Consider the following 20,253-nt stretch of genomic DNA (forward strand, 5'->3'; position numbering starts at 1 on the left):
ATAAGTGCTTGTTTTGTCAAATGAAGTAGTGTTTGTTTATTATAGTGTTACCTCTCTTAAGTAAGGGTCAGCTTGCAGAATGAGTTTAAACCGTATATATTACAACGATTGTGAAGAAAGTTATAATAACTTATACTATGTCACTCTCGTTGGCACGATGTTGCGCGAGAGTCTTCTGTTGTGGGGGGAACCGGAGTGTCCCGAGAAAACCCCTTGTCCGGCTTGGTGACCACTAACCAAACTCACATGCGCTCAGGCCGGGAATAGAGCGAGTGCGCCAATCACTGCGCTAATCCGGACAACCTGCAGGATTGATTAATGAACATTTTTATCATGAACAAGCCATATGTTGGATCGAGCCCTCGACCTGCCGCTCCGTATGCAGGCCGCCATAACCACTAGTCACGGAGACGGTTTGGTCAAAATACACATTGTTCTGAATATACAAGTAACAAGAGCACCATACAGCGAATGCAAACGCTGGTCTGATTTTTAAATTTATTTTAAAATATAACTCGAAAAAACACCAGCAAGAGTTATTGGCCAGGCTACACATGTGTACATTTTCATAAGTAAAATGTACACCAAGTTGAATGAAATTATATGGAAAAATAATCTCGTTTGACTTTACCAAATTTTCTATGCGCATTATTCGACAGTTACTAAAAACAGAGTTATGTGCTTTGCTACGCATGTCCATTTTGTCACTAGTAGTATGGATGCAATGTAAATATCTTGATTGTTGCTATGATATGACCAAGAGAGATGCATAAGATGATAATTGATAACGGCATGCGTATGGACCTCGCTCCACATGAGTAAGTAGTCACTAGTAACATGTGTCAGACATTTCATAGTAATGACAAAGGTTTCGACAAGTGTTTGACCTACGACGTCGACGACGACGACGAAGGCTGACAAAATACCCAGATTGTTTTCTTCAAAAAACAACAAAAACAGGCGAGCTAAAAAGGTGGATTTTAAATGTTTAATATTGGTTTAATAGTTTATGCATTCTCGTCATGAACATAAGAATGGTGCTGATCACTAGATGCTATCAATTGTATTGATTCGTTGAGAAAAGAAATCACATTGGAATAAGAAATCACATTGGAATAAGAAATCACATTGGAATTAAAACGACGAACCATCGGCAGCGGTGCAAGGAAGAAGGGTTATAACTCATCCGGTATTAGACACATAGTGTGACGACGGAGAAGGAAATGATGCTAGGAGCAGAAAGCATGTATCATCATCGGCAACCACGGTATTTTTATCATTACCTTTCCGTGGAAAAATTATCTGACAAAATACCACTTTAATGAATATGCATGAGGCAGGTGATACAACTCTTCTTTCAATGAAATTGCATGTTACAATTAAATACTCTTCATAGGCAAGTTGTCTAAGCGACTGTTTTAAAATTTGCAGCTATCTGGCCGACCATTTCGCTTGCAGAATACTTTTTTTCTTCGAGAACACATTAGTATAAGTGTATGTGCATATTTCCGCATTTGGTCCATGCAGTACCTATGAAACTGCCTCTAATAATTCATGATAACGAGATTTTCCTCGCCAATTCGCCCAATGTACACAACAAAACAGAACGCAATGTTGTATCGTGAGAGTCCGACGGTGCAAGTTTATATAATTTTAAATGCTCGCCACTAGTTTTTTTTACGACTTGTTCGTAGCAGCCTCTCGTTACATATAAAAATAACAAGAACGCCGCGGAGAGAACACAAACGCTCGTCTGATGTTTTTCAGCGAAAAAGGGGCAAAGCTCATCAGTTACTAAAATATGCGTATTTTTCTAGTAGAATGTGCAGCAAGTTTATATTTGAATATATATTATCAATTATGGCGTACGTTAGATGTGCACATCAACAACGATGCCTATGGCTAGTATTATAGCTAGCTATTATGGCTAGTAATATTAAAAAGTTTGCTTTCTCTGTAACAATTGGCCGTTTTAGATATGGACATTATTGCAAAGACTTGTGCTTTCCTGGCATTCTTACCAAATTTAATAAAACTACATATTGCGATATGCATACTCACACATAAAAACATCATATTGTGAGAACATTCAGAGTCACTAATTATATTTTTTTATACAACATTTAATATGTTTTATCTCAACAAAAGACCAAACTTTCGTGTAAAAATCGTGACAACTTCGGAGAGCGATTAACATGTTGCAATAACTTGTTTCACAAGATTTTTTTAAATTCTGCTGTTGGTGTTTACTTTTCCTTAAACATCACATGTTATGCTCGTAGCTGTTTAACCTGTGCCAACTGGTATTGTTGTTGTCGTCCCACCAGACTCTTTTACCCCGTAGACACTAACATGGGAATAGCTTCATTAACTATTCTTTTTCGCTTCTTCGGCTTCAGCCTTCTGCTTGGCCGCCAGTTTACCATTGTATATGGCGGCACCTAACAAGCCGGCCGTCATCCCCATCAGGCCGCCGAACCAGACCCCTCCTCCGGTGGCCGCCCCTATGGCGGCGCCACCCAAGCTGGTCACTGTGCAAGCCTGGTCCACACGCACCTGTCCGCGATTGTGTCGAAGCCGGTAACAGCGGTCCCATACTTTATACTCCTCATCTTTCCTGATTGTAAGATACGTTGCTAAAATCCCTCCAGGTACACCCAGAAGCACGCCAACCCGTCCACATTTCGCCATTTTCATTCTGAGGCAAGCAGCATTACGCGTTTCCTTCTTCCGTACTGCTGCAAGGGGCCCGACAATCCACGTGCCAATAATGCCGTAAAACTGCATGGACTTGATGATCACATGCGTTGTTAGCTCCACCGTTGGGTAGGGGACTTTCTGCATCTCCTCGTCCGTCAGCGAACCCCCGCCCATGTTTCGCAGCCACTCGGCACTCATTGTGCTTCAGATAGCGGCCTGTAAATGTTTGGAATTAGGAAGGTAAGTCACAACATGAAGCACATAATTATCTTTACGCCATAATATCACTGCAATATATCATTATTTACATACAACGCTAAAGTAGCCCCATACACTCCTTTCACCGACATAAAGCAGTAGACCCTTTACTCACACTGTTTCGACAGTCAGCAACACAAGGGTGACTCGCAGACGACAAACGGTAACGGTTAAATTAATCGTGTGGCAATTACTAAATTTGACATTTGTTTAATAATCAGTTTGAATCCCAGGTGATCGTCACATAGCTTGGTCATTGAAATATGGCCCTTCAGTCCTTTGATATTTAAAAAAAAAATAATATGGCCATTCAGCCCATTAATATTGTTTAAAAATTAACAAAAATAATTCAAATTGATAAAATGACATTTCATTACGTTTCTATGAGTATAACTAGAAAAAATATCATTATATATGTCTATTTTTATATACAAATGATCAGATTGCAGATTTTCATTTTCCGTTCGAAAATTAATGTTTTATGGCTTAAACCGTTACTAACGGTTTAAGAAAGATGCATCATATTTTTAAATTAAATATAAAAATCTGCGATCTTTATTTTTGTCAGCAGTCTTATATAACTGGTTTCCATAGATTTTCGCAAAAAAGTCGTTCCAAGAAAGAAAAGAAAAAAAGTTGTCAAAACATTCAATCTGTGAGAGTGCAGCTTTTTAACGCTTACAATGTAAATGATACGTGGATGACGAAGTGCGCAGAATTAACTTGTACACACGTACAAGGTCAGAGACCACTAAATATTTATCCTATATGCTGGTATTCTATAGTAAATTGACCAATTGAAATTATGCAAGATAACATTGATTTCTAGTGCTTCACGACCGCCAAACGCCATATATGGGGAGAAAGCTCCACGTGTGTACTAAATACAAAGTAAGATTGGTTTAACGTAAGCACTGTGTATTCGGTAAAAAGACCGTATCCGCTGTACATACGAAGACAAACAATTCACATTTATAGTGTGTGTGTTTTTCGACAGAAAATGGTAAAGGTATGTTTAAATGAAGTCTCATTCCATTCGAAATATCTTCAAACTCAGGATTTTAATGGGCTCTTTGCTCGTTTGAAATACACTAAGGTACATTCACAATATTAGGCAATTCGTCGCTACTGTCACAATTCCAAGGGCCCAATTATAGAGAGTGAATGAACACTGATGTATAAATTCTGCACGAGTGTATGAGGCCGCCTGCATAAACGCTCAATCGCTGATGCGTCAGTTCTTGATTTGTTGAAGTTGCACATGATTCGAAATTTAATTACTTGGGTGTATTTGGGCGGAGCAAATGCCACGATTGTTTAATGCACCAAAATCTGCAAAAGCCTAGTTAATTTGCATACAGAAGCATTAAATGTGGAGGCAAGTTTTTTTATATAATCTTAATTCTAACCATCTGTCAATTTTTAATATTTATATCTCAACCAGCAAAATTGTGCTAGCCGGTCTAAATGTATAATGAGTCATTTAATGATTGAACAACTTCTGTCATTATAGAAAATGGCCTTCTTCATTGAGCAACTTAATTATATGTCAATATGTTTAAATATTCGAAATGTGTCAATCTGAAAGACAAAAACCCGTTCCTGATTTTACCAACTGCCGACACAGTTCGTCATTAATTAAATAGAAAATGTATTTTAAAGACGTGTACACCTTTACTGTCATATTACAATTAAGGTTCATGAACTTTTTATCTACAGCATGTACATGCATTTTCAAAAAATGTATGTACACGTAAAACAAGTAGGTTGGTACTCACATTAAGATCCCCTATAGCGTTTTAGTAAATGATGCTTCTATATCCCAATGCACTGATCATTAATCAATTTAATGGTCGTACTTAACCTGAATACGTGCAGAAAAATAAGAGATACCAGTTTATCAATATCTCTCGCTTTCTCCTTAGATTTTAAAGTATTTTCAGTTTATTCGTGTCAATCACATACAACTTTATTCATAATTTCCATGCCAGGTACGATCTTTTTGTGCAAGCAAACAGAAACCTGACACTGTTCACACACGGTAATGTAGGGATTTCGCATTAGCGCCGTAACCCTTTGACTCATGCCCCTCCCTCAGAACCCTCAGAACCCTCAAAACCGAAATGTATTTGGTTGCAATGTAATGTAAATGTACTAGTTTCCTCTGTATGCCCTCGTAGTGGTATGTTTTGCTTTGCACAGAGAACTATTCTTTCAATTATTATATGCAAGACATGTCTGTTATTCTCCACTGCTGTCCGTGCGGAGTCCGACAGTTTCATGTTAATAGACTCACGTTTTCCAAATTGTATGTCTTGATAACTTTCAGCTCGAGCGGAAGCATTATTATGACAAGTTTCATTTTCATGACGTGTAACCAACGATGACAAGTTCTTCCAATCAGTCATACCAGATGTAAACGTCTTCTCTCGGCCATCAGTACCTCCAAACAGGCAACAGTTCACACAATATATTGCATCCTTTGACTTAGAATACCGCAACCATTTGTTCTCCAATAGCCATTTACCATTCAGTTTTCGTTGTTTGCCTCCAAATGTCATGTAAAGCAAAATATTTCAGTGTTAAACATTTTTGAGATAATTCTAGAAAAATGGTTTCGGACGGACGGATGGACGTAAAGACAGACGAAAGTAAAAAAAACAAACATCAACTGGTTACAAAAGTATTATGAGTGGTATTTTTTTTAATTTGTATGCTGGATCGAGAAATCGAACCGGGGGACGCTGGTGTGGTAGTGAAGCATTATACCACTACACCACAGTCGATTAGCCAGTATGAGACATGTTAAACTAATAAATAACTACTAGTTTCAGTCAGAAGACGTCGCATCGTTTCCTCATCAGTGGCACAGAAGCTAGAACCGCCAATATCCGGATATGGAGGGTCTTGGTCGGCCATGTCAAGTTGTTACAATTTCAAGTGTTGGCAGGAAATTTTAACAATATATAGTCCGTAATGGGGCATTTGGAGCGTATTTTATTACGTTTTTCTCATGTTTAGAAATTAAAAGAAAACTTAGACGGGTTTTTTGGAGGGGGGGGGGGGCAATCAAGATCCCGCGGCTAGAGTCATGTTCCTTTACAGTCGGCTAATGCAACTTAATCAATACGCAGTAACGATGTGTCAGTCATTGGAATATACTGATTATTAAATTTCACATATCGTACTCAAATTAAAATGAAATTTTAAGTTCTCTATACACATTCGCTATGCGCTCGCTCCATTTTCTGTAGGTCGCCAAAATGAAATCAAACATAATTATATATAGATGATATTTAAAACACAATTTTCATTGAAAATTTCCTTGCCATTGTTGTAGATATTCGTCAATAAGACATTGTTTAAAAATACAAATAGAATGTTTTCTGTCAGTATGGGAACCATACACAATAGAACTCATATCGTGCGAGATGGTTATAACATTACTTAACCAGTTTGTTTTATCATTATCAATCAGGGGCGTAGCTTGGCAGAAATCAATGTGTAGGCCCCGTTTTTCTAGGGGGGGGGGGGGGGGTCGGGGGCATGCCCCCCCCCCCTTAAAATTTTGAAATCCTATATCGCAGCTGTATTTTGGGGCATTTTTTAAAGGAAAAATAAATTTTATAATTTTGCAGTTTTTGTCAAGCTGAAAAGTATATTCCATACATAAATTAACGATTATCGAAAAACTCTCCGTTCTGTATTCAGAATATATAAATGAAATGAATATATAACCGACCATGTCAATAAAAGTAATCAGACTAAGAAACTGGAACTAGATAGTAATCGTACGAATCAAACACTTTCTGTAGCAAAGGCCGGTGTAACGTTGTAAACTGACCCCCATAGAATAATGACCCCCCGGTCATTATTTTATATAGAATAGTGACTCCCCGGTCAAAATATTATGAGCGGGGGGTCATAATATTATGACTCCCCCACACGTAAAAAAATGACCCTCACAAAGAATTGTGCCCCCCTATAGAATAACGACCCCCTAACCCAAACCTTAACCCATCCAAGGTACACTTACAACATTATAGGCATCGGAGGAGAATATGGCAATGACACCCGTCCGTGCGTGCGTCCGTGCTGCGTACGAGCAATATTTTTTTGTGACCGCAACTCTTCATTCATTATTGGACGGAATTGATTCAAACTTATAGGGATTACTACTACCAATGCCTAGTTGTGCAGAAAGAAAAAAAATGATTTGCTCCACCTGTTCGGGAGTTATGGCCCTTAAATTCGAACAACATCTTATTGTCATGGGCGTCACAGGTCATAAAACATGGGACTTCCCCACAACCGATACGCATATTTTATGGCTTAAATTGATATAATTGTTTACGTTTACAACTTAAAAACGCCTGAGAAGTGACACAAATACCCTAAATCCAAAAAGGATGTCTCTTCAACAATATACTGAAATTTAAATATTTTTTAACGACGAGGAGCGTCACAGGTAATAAAACCACTATGCTACCCCACACCCGTTTCGCCTATTTTTGGAGGTATATATTATGAGTGATATATAGGTGACATAAAGAAGGTTAAGGGTATTTGACATCACTTTCAGGGGTGGCATAAAACAATGTGCTTTTCCACGTATGAATTGCCTTTTTTACAATCTTGCACTCCAGAAAATGAACTATTTTACCTTCAATAGCATTTTTTCGTAATGAGCCCGCGAACCAATGCTATAACGAAATTAGTGCAGCATGTAGGATGCAATAACAAAATGATGTTTCTTCTAAAATTTCTGACAAAATCACCGTTACTATAAGTTCTAGAATGCTTACACTACATTGTACAGAAGGTAAATTAATAATTATATACATGTATGCGTAACATAATGCGATGTCACAAAGTTACTAGGCTCTTAAAGGTACTACCTCAACGAATCTTGGAAAAATCTTGGAAAATAAAACTTACGCCTGTTGAAATACTTGAAGCATGATACCTTTATAGGTAACAAAATGATTTAGATCTATACCATGTTCTAACCAAAAAGTCATGCACCTTTAAAGCAAGGGTTTCGTGATCTATGTTCTAAGTTTGTTCTACCGTGTACCTTGAAAGTTGCAGGGGTTTCAAGTTGCAAAAGGATTCCTTTATGTATCCCCATTCCATTAGGTCATCTGTTTCTATTGGCAAAGGTTTGATACGGCGACACAATATCCCTTTGGCGAGACTTATACGCTTTAATAAGCAAGCGCGCTATCATTGCGCCACCGAGGCTCACGGTCAAGATCTTGAGGAAGCTAACCAGCTAGCTAGCGTCGGTGGTTCTACCCAGTTAAAAATTGCCCGGAGAGGCACCTGGGGTCTACCTCCATCATGTAAAGCTGGTATGTCCACACCACAATGTCATCGTAGAGACACAATATCCCTTTGGTGCCTTCCTCCACCATGTAAAGCTGGTTATGTCCACACCACAATGTCATCGTAGAGACACAATATCCCTTTGGTGCCTTCCTCCACCATGTAAAGCTGGTATGTCCACACCACAATGTCATCGTAGAGACACAATATCCCTTTGGTGCCTTCCTCCACCATGTAAAGCTGGTATGTCCACACCACAATGTCATCGTAGAGACACAATATCCCTTTGGTGCCTTCCTCCACCATGTAAAGCTGGTATGTCCACACCACAATGTCATCGTAGAGACACAATATCCCTTTGGTGCCTTCCTTCACCATGTAAAACTGGTTATGTCCACACCACAATGTCATCGTAGAGACACAATATCCCTTTGGTGCCTTCCTCCACCATGTAAAGCTGGTATGTCCACACCACGTAAAGAGGTGGGAGGGTCATAAAACTGGGATATAACAACAACAACAACAACAACATCGGCCTCAACCGATATATAGCTGTTTTTTTTTAAGATGCGTTATGCTACCGGAATTCGATCAATAGAGTGTATTAAGGTGGCTTGCCTGTCTTCTTTGACGTCAGTCGACGTAATAATGGTCGAAAAGTAAAGATATCGTATTGCCCTGATATTTGGTATTCATATACAAGGACACCTCTCCTTCATTTTGTACGATTCAGATCTTTTATATTCCTTTTTTGTTTAGCAAAGGGCTGTTTCGTACTAACAATTAATGAAAAATTGAAGTATCTGGAGTAAAAATGGCTTCTTTTTTTTCGCTATATTATTTTCAAAAACAACATTCGGATGCTCTTGACAAAGGAAACAAATGATATAAGTCTGTTGTCAATCGGAAATTTCATAAAATGTCACTAAGAGGACGGGAGGCGGACTTCGGATCCACAGGTCCTGGGTTCAAACCCCGCCCATAACAAGTTTTTTCCATCAAAATCTCTTCAAACCATAAACACGTGCTTGTCGAGGGACGGTGTCCACATTCATCCCTAACTTTAAATAAAATTTGGTGTAAGCTAAGATTCTACCCATAATATCTATGTTCTCAATTACTCAATTTTAAGACTTAGTACATTTATTTTAAGTGAATAGATAAGAAAGAATAAGTTAGAAATAGGAAAATAGTAAGAATTGTTTGTAAATAAATACAAATAGTTTATAGTAACCTTAAAACGACGTAGGTATATCTAAGTCATATATACTGCTGTTGTGTCAGCTGTAGACGCAGCAGCAGCAGCAGCAGCAGCAGCAGCAGCAGCAGCAGCAGTAACAACAACAACAAATATAAGCAATAGAAACACGACAGTGACTTGAAATGACATAGAGTATGTTAGTAATAGGTTAGGTGGGGGTCAATATTTTATAGATAAAATCGGGGGGTCATTATTTTATAAGGGGTGTCAGTATTTTATAGAAAGGGGTCATTATTCTATATAAAATAATGACCGGGGGGTCATTATTCTATGGGGGTCAGTTTACAACGTTACACCGGCTACACTTGCTTCTGAAAAAGTTAAGCTTCCTGCACTTCTTTGAAGCGAATGTGTATATAACATTATTAATGTCAACTGGACATGTCCTTGTGAATATGCAGTAATGCCAACGATGACATCCTGTCTGTGCTCAAGGTCGACTGCAAATAGTTCTTGATTCGCTTCATAGCACTAAACGATCGTTCGCATGGTGCTGATGTCGGTGGCATTGTCAACAGTACTCCGAGAATGCCATAAATACACGGGTACAAATCTTTGCTCGTCTGTCGGAGCGTATCTTGGAGCCGAGGCGGTCTACTTTCCGCGATATTCCACCGAACTCTCCACCTCTCAACTTCGTTACCGAAAGCTTCAAACGAATGCTGGAGATCTGGAGCATATGCGGCATATATGGACAGAAGCATTTCATCTTGTAGACCTGACAATCGGTTTGGCAGAAGATACTGTGCCGCAGACGGTCTTCATTGCTTAAAATGCGGGTCTCCATTTCCTGTGTCAAATGGTCAAGGAATACATTGAACAGTGTTATTCTCCAATAGTCGGTAACAGTATCTACATCCGGGTTAGCGAGGTGATTTTGCCTACCAGCCCTTCTTGGTCTCGACGGGATTATATCAAATTCCGCAGCAACATTTGTAGCTTTTTCAAAGAGAGCGCCCCACACTTCTGGGTCGTTTCGCTCATTGTTCATTAGCTGAATGACGACCTTAGCCTCACCAATTGCATGCAATAGATCGTTTTCTTCTTATTGCAATAGGTTTGTTAATGCAACCGTGGAACTAACCACATGTTCAGCCACTATCAATGCTATAATGAATTCAAAGCAAAGTATCCCTGCCACATACTGCCCTGCTTTGTTATCTCCATCGTCATTTAGTATTTCAAGCGTATGAACTACAACGGGAAATGCGTTCTTGAAAGTCGCCAGGGCATCGGCGCGACTCGACCACCTTGTTTTTTTTATCAATATGAATAAAATTTCAAATATAATCCGATTATGAAGCCTATCTCATTATATTATTTTTTTAAATATTTATTTGTTCAAAATAAATGAGTTATGAGAGGATTTTACTTCTCAAAAAGTGGATTTCACTTCCAATATCCGATCTCTTTTTCAAAATATTCTACAACTTTCTTATTTTTGATCAATGTTAATAAAATTCAAAATATTAAACAATTATCAAGCTTTTTCAAATATTTATTCAACAAAAATAAATATTTGTTAAAAATAAATGAGTTATGAAGTGGATTTCACGTCTCAAAAAGTGGATTTCACTTCTCGAAAATTGGATTTCACTTCGATTTCCGATCTTTTTGCAAATTATATCTACAACTTCCTTATTTTTGGATCAATTCGAATAGAAATTGAAATATAAACCTATTATGAAGCCTTTTCAGTTATTTGTTCCACAAAAAGAAATATACATAAGAGCACGGTTACAACATGCAGAGATATGCCATATTTGCCGAGAAAATACGAAAATATGAGGATAAATTAAACACATTTATTTGTAAACATTGCCTCCCGAGCCACAATCTGTTCAATATCATTTTTATCTTTAAAGTTATGATACCAAACTAAGATGTCGATTGAAGAATATGTTTTTCCCACACACTGGACGAATTCATTTTTCAAATTTATAAAAGAAAGTCAACTTACCATGCAAAAAATGGTCCCATAATCGGTATAACAGTGAATTATTTGAATCTAGAAAAAAATATTAAATCTAGAATGCTTAGACCAAGTTGAGATTGATATCTTATATCAACACAGTGCATAGACTCTATACACTATATGGATATGCACGATACACCGTGACAGTACATACACTGGCGTTATATTCTATACCAGTATATACTGTGCACGGTATATATTCTATTCATTCTCAGAGGTGTTGAAGCAGTGCTTCAACACCCCTGTTCTCTATACAATGTATACAGCCAGAGATTTTGAAGATTTACTTCAACTCCTCTGTTATAGTCTATATACATTGTGGAAGCGTGCACTATACTCTATTCATTGTCAAGAGGTGTTGAAGCAGTGCTTCAACACCCCTGTTCTCTATACAATGTATACAGCCAGAGATTTTGAAGATTTACTTCAACTCCTCTGTTATAGTCTATATACATTGTGGAAGCGTGCACTATACTCTATTCATTGTCAAGAGGTGTTGAAGCAGTGCTTCAACACCCCTGTTCTCTATACAATGTATACAGCCAGAGATTTTGAAGATTTACTTCAACTCCTCTGTTATAGTCTATATACATTGTGGAAGCGTGCACTATACTCTATTCATTGTCAAGAGGTGTTGAAGCAGTGCTTCAACACCCCTGTTCTCTATACAATGTATACAGCCAGAGATTTTGAAGATTTACTTCAACTCCTCTGTTATAGTCTATATACATTGTGGAAGCGTGCACTATACTCTATTCATTCTTAGAGGTGTTGAAGCAGTGCTTCAACACCCCTGTTCTCTATGCAATGTATCAACCAGAGATTTTGAAACTTTACATCAATTCCTCTGTTATAGTCTATATACATTGTGGTGGCGTGCACTATTCTCTATCTGTAAATTTGAACCTGTGTTATAGTCTATATACATTGTGGTAGCGTGCACTATACTAAACTCATTCTCAGAGGTGTTGAAGCAGTGCTTCAACACCTCTGTTCTCTATTCAATGTATACAAACGGAGATTTTTGAACAAAAAATGAAGAAAACTGCACAAAAATAGTTTTGATGAATTTATGTCATATCAGGCAACATATTTAATATACTTAAATCATAGAACAATTATATGACGCAAAAAATGATTTTTGGGGTAAAATGTTGGAAAAATTAAATGAAAATGACAATTTATGAATTTTGCCAATAACTCTGCCTAATTTTGCAATAAAAACACCAGAACTACTGCAGCTAATATATATCATTTAACATTATTATATATTATATAGAAACACAGTTTTTTTTTAAAATATGATTTTCGGGGTAAAATGTATGAAAAATTAAATGGAAATGAGAATTTCTGGAATTTGCCAATAACTTTTTCAAATATTGCAATAGAATGACCAGAATTACTGTATTTCATAAATATTACAGTTTAATATATCAAAAGTAAAGAAACTATGTAATTTTGTGAAATGTGAATTTTGGGGAAAATGTTTGAAAAATTAAATAAAAATGAGAATTTCTGAAATTGCAAATTATTAGCACAAATTTTGCAATACAATGACCAGAAATTTTACTGTATTCAATAGACACTATAATACAGTATAACAAACCTAAAGTGTAGAAACCATGTATTGTGTGAAGTGTGATTTGGGGGGTAAAATGAAATTAAATAAAAATCGACACACAGCAGTTATCAAACAACACAAATAAACAAAAATCATTTATGTGCATTTTTCTGAAATTGTCTCCTTAATTTTTGAAGCTCTGCATCAATCCTCTGTCAAATCAACTAACCTTGTTCTCTGTATTCATTTATGATGATCCCCTTTTAGTTAATTAATCTTTTGAAATCATTGAAAATTGACCTTTTTCTCTGTCACCTGTATGTCGATGAATTTTATAATGCAGATATTTGCCAGACTCGCAAAATTCATAACAAACCAAAAGCCCAAGGCATTTTTTCAAGAATATAATGCGACAGTCACTTGGGTGTGGAGCCTTGCCCAGCAACGTCTACATTTTTAAATTGTCATAGCCTAAAATTGCCATTTCCCGACATGCCAACATTTAGACATATCCAACATGATAACCCAAACTAAGGTCTCCCTAGGCTAAATACTTTTCCAGCTAGACACTAGAATTGGACCTACAATATCGAAGATGTCCATAAAACCCAATTCACATAACAGGACAGGAGACCAGGACAACCAAAAGACATGGTTGTCTATGTTATAAACAAACAAGACTATGCATTTACCATAACTGTATCTATTTTGAACATGAACAGAACATTAGTAAATTTAATCCTAAGAATCTGATGTCAATAATCCCGTACATGTATGTATATCTATGTCCATCAATATGATAAGAAATGGAAGTTTCTTCTAAAACATACACAGAAACAGCTATTGTTCATATAAACCATAACATAAGGTGTCTTATAATTATGTCAACAAGAGCTGTCTTTGGACAGCACACTCAATTAAATGAGGCTTTGTCTTAAAAATGAATACAATAATGATGTAATATGTGCCTGTCGAAAGCAATAAAAAGAGTCAAATTAAAAAGTTAACTAGAAATGCTGCAATGCAACAAGAACTTCAGCCTTTATTGTGAGATTCAGTTTTAAATGTATCAAAACTGAAGTTATTCAGTACCAAGCATTTTTCTATTTTTAGTTACAGTGACCATGACCCTAGGGACCCAAATCAAATATAAAAATGAATGGAAATTTTGCCTTTAGACAGTTATTAAATGGTAAATAATATTTGACAGTTATCTATGTACATCTACATTTTAACTTTAAAAAGGTTTCCTTGACATTAAACAATCATTTGTTTTTATAAACAAAAAATTAACAAAACAATGTGGCGAACAGATCAAGAATCTAGGTTTAAGAAGTGACATTTCTAGAGGCTTACCATGTGCTCCAATATGTATGGAACTTAATAACCATGGTTTTATTGAATTTATACTGTCATATAGGATAATGTGCATTATAGTTAACAGAACACTCAAAAGTACAATGAAACATTTAGGTTAGAAGTTAAAATATAATTAGACAATTAGCCATAATTGACCAAGTCAGTATGGAAATTAACAACAGAACAAGGTAACTAAAAAAAATATAGATTAAAAATAATAATATATGATTTGCATTCATTTAATTCATGTTTAAAACAAACTTTTAATAATGAGCTAGCTCAATTGTTACTAAGCAATGTGCTTTATTGCTCACCTCAGAACCAGACACATTATTTGTTTCAATAATATGTTCACAAGATTTTATTCACTAAAATATGTGCCTAATTATTAACTTTTTACATGTTATGCCTTATTTGTTGTAAAGTCTTGCTGGCTAAGTTGTGATTTATGATGAGGAAACAATACCTCTATGAATAGCAATTTTTAAGGCTTTTAATACTTGATTTAGTGACTCCTGTTTCATCTTACCTACATTCATTCTTTAAGGAGGGCTTGGGAAGAGAATATGACCTATAAAACTAGAACATAGTTTTTTTCTAAAACTTGACCAAATTTCATTCATATAAAGTGGAACTTGAGGCCACTCTAATCAAACACATTTTGACCAATAAACAAGTTTCACCTAATATTATTTAAATGTTGACGAGAATAAATACTGACAAATATCATGAAAATTATATATATAGTTTCTGAAGCATTTACAGTTTATATTATTAGAACAAACAACCTACATGCTTTTTGTCCAACCTGAACAGTTATCAATCTCTACTAAGATTTTTTTGGTAAACATATTCTGGCCAGTATGAATAAAGACCAAAGAGACAAGAGCTGTCACAGAGACAGCGCTCTCGACTATTCCGCTGCTTTTCAGTGAAAGGATTGAAAAGTTTTGGCGAAACATGCATGGATCACTGTTAGATTAGATTTCAATGCAATACATGATGTGCTGAGATATTAACATAAATGTGGTTACATGCAAAATTTTAACCAGAATTTTTATCTAACTTGATTATTCAATTAGGTTGGGTGGTTGTATAAAGTCTCAATGCAATTCATCCAGTAGTTGCTGAGATATTAACCTATGTGTGCTTACATGCAAAACCTTAACCAGAATTTCTGAGTGAAATAATAAACGCAAGTATTTGCATTAAATGCAAACTATAGTTATATAACTTGGAAAATTAAGTAGGTTGGATGGTTGAGTACCATTGTATCAAGTCTCAATGCAATACCTCAAGCAGTTGCTGAGATATTAACCTTAGATATAATGTGTGCTTCCATGCAAAACCTTAACCAGAATTTCTAAGTCAAATAATAAAGGCCTATTATTTACATTAAATGCAAACTAGAGTTATCTTACTTGTTTAAAAAAAGTAGGTTGGATGGTTGAGTACCATTGTATCAAGTCTCAATGCAATACCTCAAGCAGTTGCTGAGATATTAACCTATGTGTGCTTGCATGCAAAACCTTAACCAGAATTTCTAAGTCAAATAATAAAGGCCTATTATTTACATTAAATGCAAACTAGAGTTATCTTACTTGTTTAAATAAGTAGGTTGGATGGTTGAGTACCATTGTATAAAGTCTCAATGCAATACCTCAAGTAGTTGCTGAGATATTAACCTATGTGTGCTTGCACGCAAACCCTTAACCAAGGGGTGACACCGACGCCGACGCTTGGGTGAGTAGTATAGCTCTCCATATTCTACGAAAAGTTGAGCTAAAAATGAGTCCCCATACTAAAGTGTTAACGCTGTATGAAACTGTTAATAAAAATGAAGGACAGACTATGATCAATCACAATAGTTCAACATGAGCACTTTGTACTGTGTTGAGGTAAATGTTAATCATCCAACTTATCTAAGGGTAATCTATTTTCAAATCTATAATGTATTTGTCTGTTAAAAGTTAAAATTGGTATATCATTCCAATTTTAGTGAATCTTTATGTGACGGATGTCTTGTCCATTAAGTTGCCTTCAATGAAGATTTTGAAGTCAGGCTGTCTCTTGTTGGATGTGGGGAGTTTTCTGAAAGAAAAAGGAACATTAAGCAATACATAAACACAGTTCCATTGTTGGCTTCAAATATTGAACTATTAAGGAGCTTTTCATTCATTTGTGCCATTGGCTTCAATGTTAAAATTTGATAGTTACCCCATATAAGTATCATTTGAAAGGGCTTTGCATACTGATTACTTATATGTAAAATCAATGACAAGAACATATTTTCACCTTGAAAAGTTATTGCTGGCATCCCAAAATCACATTATTGTTCATCAGATACATTAAGTTATTATCTATCTTGCAAAAGCTCTATGGTTGATTTTGAAATATGATAGTTCTTATACATATTATATCTTAATATTACAAATTAGCCACACTTTTTGTGATATAGATTTTATATATATGCACATAAAAATATGTAACAAAAAATATACAAATAAATAAGAAACGATAAAAACACACAAATCTTAGTTTATTTTACATTGATAGATAGTTCATATAAACTTTGCTAAACACAGAAAGAAAATAATTGTTTCTATTACAGGATTTGAACCTGGACAATTAATTTTAATGTCAATGAGCATATTTGAGCATGATCACAACTGTGCATTACAACAAAGGATAACATTGAAAACTAACAAAGGGCAACTACTACAAAAAAAATCTTGAGTTTTGGTTTCTGTGCACTGCACTTCTGCTAAATGAGATCTATCTGTACATATTTGAAGTTTGAGATCAACACCTCAAAGACTTTTCAAGTTCTGCTGCAGACAAAAACTCAGTATGAAATATAACAAAGGGTTATTACAAAAAGAACTGTAAACAGAGTTATGGTCCCTTAACACTGCACTTCTTCTCAATAGGGATCTATCTGTATATGAAGTTTGAAGTTAATACCTGGGGGATTTATGCTCAAGATTACATTCCGTGCACACGCACACACACGTGCACAATTACACAATTACTGTATCCACTTTGCCTTTTGGCAAGGGATAATCAATAGTTTAGTCCTCATCATCAGGGTCTTAAACAAACATGATGAACATAATCATAGCATGCATAAAACAGTTTACAGTTGTATCAAATCTGGAATAAAAAACTGTACCTAGATGAATTTGTAACAGGTGGCAATCAGTCATCACTTTCCTGTTTCCTGTTTCTCATTGTGTCATTCCTGTATCTCATTGTGTCTTAGTTGGTTTAGTACAACTCTGGCCTGGTCCACAATTGCAACAACTGAAAAACAACTGAACGATTAGCAAAAGAGAACTTATACCTTAAATGTACATAATATATTGCTACTAAAAAATGACTCATACTGTCAAACACTTGTTTCCATGAAAAACTACAGCTATCACCTATTGTAATAAGAGGTTTCACTGAGAGTGATATTTGCTTTTAAGCATACAGTAACCAATTAGGCAATACTTTTAAAACTGCCAAGCACAAAATAAACATAAGAAAATAATCCTTAATATACCAAAAACAGAATAGTGTTTTGTTAAATTAAAGTAAAAAATGAAAAAAAGTTATGAAGAGAAGAAAAAAATAAAAAAAATATAAAGATAATAATCAAAGGTTTACAATTCTTTGACTACCATACACAATTTAATGATTCATATGCACAGCTATTTTTCTTATCACGTCCAATATGTGCATGAAGTTTGAAGTTAATACCTCAAAAACATAGAAAAGTGAAAGAAAAATAATCAAAGACCAATAACTCTAAAATACCATAAACAAAAATGTTTTTTGCACAGCACTTCTCCTCAACATATTTAATATGTGTTAGAAATCTCAGAAGCATTTGGAATTATGGATAATAGAAGACTTGTCCAAATGAACCCTAACCATCAAGTGGTAGGAGTATAATAGCAGAGACAAATCATACATATGTCTTTATATTTAATATGTCAATGTATGTTTGAACAGAATAATTATGTAAATTCTCATTTCTTGGCTTACCTCATATTTATATTGTTATACATAGAATTAATCCAAAGAGAACTTACCATTCACTGACAAGATTTCCTCATTATACACAGGAGTATCTTCATACTTTTAGAATCTCTCCATTTTTCATCTCCATGGGAACTGCAATGCATAACACATAAGAAAGGAAATCAAACAATTGCATTTTTTAAAACAATTTGTAGAGAAAAATAAAACATGACTTCAGACACATGCAGAATCATTTGCATTTATTTTAAGCAAGTTACAAGAGTAACTGTACCCTATGCCATCTGAGTAAAATCTGCATGCAACAAACATGTGCATGCAAAATTGCATGGACTTTCATTTATTTGCTTAACAGTTTCAATTAAACCTAACAACCTGACCAAATACTTGAAATATCTTATACTTGAATACATTATGTTATACTAGTAAATGACATTGAGTACATGTAAATATGTGTTAAAAATCTACCTTTCAAATCCAATGCTTTCTTTGCATCAAAACGTTTGTCTGTTTGCCCTTAAATTGGTCCCTCAAGAGTATCTGGTCTGAAATAAATATAAAATTCACCTACTTTTAAGCTAAAATTAGCTATAATACTAACTTGGCTGATCTTAGGAAAAATGAATCTTAAAGCTGCACTCTCACAGATTGACTGTTTTAACATTATTATTATCTCAGAGAATCAATGCCTTTAATTGCTAACAATAAAACAGAAGTCATGTATTGAGAAATCTGCTTATTATTTCATTTTTCTGAAAGTGTTCAAATTTAAGTCACAGAACAACAATTATGAACGTACATATGAAAAACAGCTATCTGATATTTTTTCAGCAGTTTTAAATCATGGTTCGCGGACATAATTTATGCACTAACATTGCATGATTCATTCCATGATGAAAAAAAAAGTTGTCAGAATGGTAAATCTGTGAAAATGCAGCTTTAATAACAATCCCCAACAGTTCCTCCCAAAGACTTGTTTAAAAGGGGCTGTAATCTGTTTAATGAAATAGCGGAAAAAAAGAAAATTGACGAAAACTGACATAAACTTGGTATCTATGTGTACAATGCATTAAAACTTACTAACTGAAGTACCACATAATTTACAATAAAAAAAAATCGCCAATATATTACAAGTTAGGTATAAAGATTAAATATTCCAACTGTTTAGGATAAGCCTTCATAGCACAGTGGAAACAACACTGGACTGCAATTTTGGCGACACCGGTTCCAACACATTCTCTGACTTGATTTTTTTTTTTTACATTTTGCATTTTGGTAAAAAAAAAATACCATTATGATATCAAAGATCAAAAGATTTTTTGAATAATTGTCCTGAGATTCTTTACAGAATATTTTATTATTTTTTGTTGGGGGGGGGGGGGTCCCACCCCTTTTCTGGATCCGCTAGTGTGGGTTACTCCCGTATGAACTGAATTTAATTTGGTGCAAAGCTCTAATAAAAATTTGTGTATTCAATTAAATTCATAAAACTAATTATTGTAAACAAACCATTTGCAACTATCCCTGAATAACTTTTAAATGATAGTGATTATTTTCATTTGCATGATAACTAAGAAAATATAAAATAACACTTGAGTGTCCTGTATGGTATCCCGATATAGTCAATACTTACAACTTACATGTGCAGGAATCAGGAAGGAGCTCCATTCTACCAACTTAATACCATTCTTATTTGTCGTCTTCTTAACCGGATGCTTGAATTTTTGTAAACAAACCCAATGAACCCTGCATCGTTCCACTAGACTTTCTCGCTTAATATTTACG

The 20,253-nt window shown here is 35.3% G+C and overlaps 1 protein-coding gene and 1 long non-coding RNA gene across 4 annotated transcripts; both read right to left on the reverse strand.

The window, feature by feature from the left end:
- Window positions 1-1,150: 1,150 nt before the first annotated feature.
- LOC128228768 (uncharacterized) lies at window positions 1,151-4,994 on the reverse strand. The gene is made up of 2 exons (XM_052940266.1): window positions 4,737-4,994; window positions 1,151-2,916 (listed from the first exon to the last, which is right to left on the reverse strand). The coding sequence occupies exon 2, from the start codon at window positions 2,896-2,898 to the stop codon at window positions 2,368-2,370; it is 531 nt and encodes a 176-aa protein (XP_052796226.1). The 5' UTR covers window positions 2,899-2,916; window positions 4,737-4,994; the 3' UTR covers window positions 1,151-2,367.
- Window positions 4,995-13,770: 8,776 nt separating this feature from the next.
- Window positions 13,771-20,191, reverse strand: LOC128225918 (uncharacterized). 3 transcript variants are annotated; one of them, XR_008259671.1, is made up of 5 exons: window positions 20,102-20,191; window positions 18,937-19,013; window positions 18,522-18,603; window positions 17,615-17,745; window positions 13,771-16,533 (listed from the first exon to the last, which is right to left on the reverse strand). It is a non-coding gene; the product is annotated as an uncharacterized LOC128225918 (long non-coding RNA). The 3 variants fall into 3 exon arrangements; XR_008259672.1 differs by having other exon boundaries at window positions 20,109-20,182; XR_008259673.1 differs by lacking the exon at window positions 20,102-20,191 and adding an exon at window positions 19,978-20,084.
- Between the last annotated feature and the right edge of the window lie 62 nt (window positions 20,192-20,253).

The sequence above is a fragment of the Mya arenaria genome, chromosome 3 (genome assembly GCF_026914265.1).
Source record: "Mya arenaria isolate MELC-2E11 chromosome 3, ASM2691426v1".
Classification (NCBI taxonomy): domain Eukaryota; kingdom Metazoa; phylum Mollusca; class Bivalvia; order Myida; family Myidae; genus Mya; species Mya arenaria.

What these genes read in the sequence shown, in the direction of transcription:
- LOC128228768 (XM_052940266.1), bottom strand. Translation starts at nt 2,898, where the DNA reads ATGAGTGCCGAGTGGCTGCGAAACATGGGCGGGGGTTCGCTGACGGAC.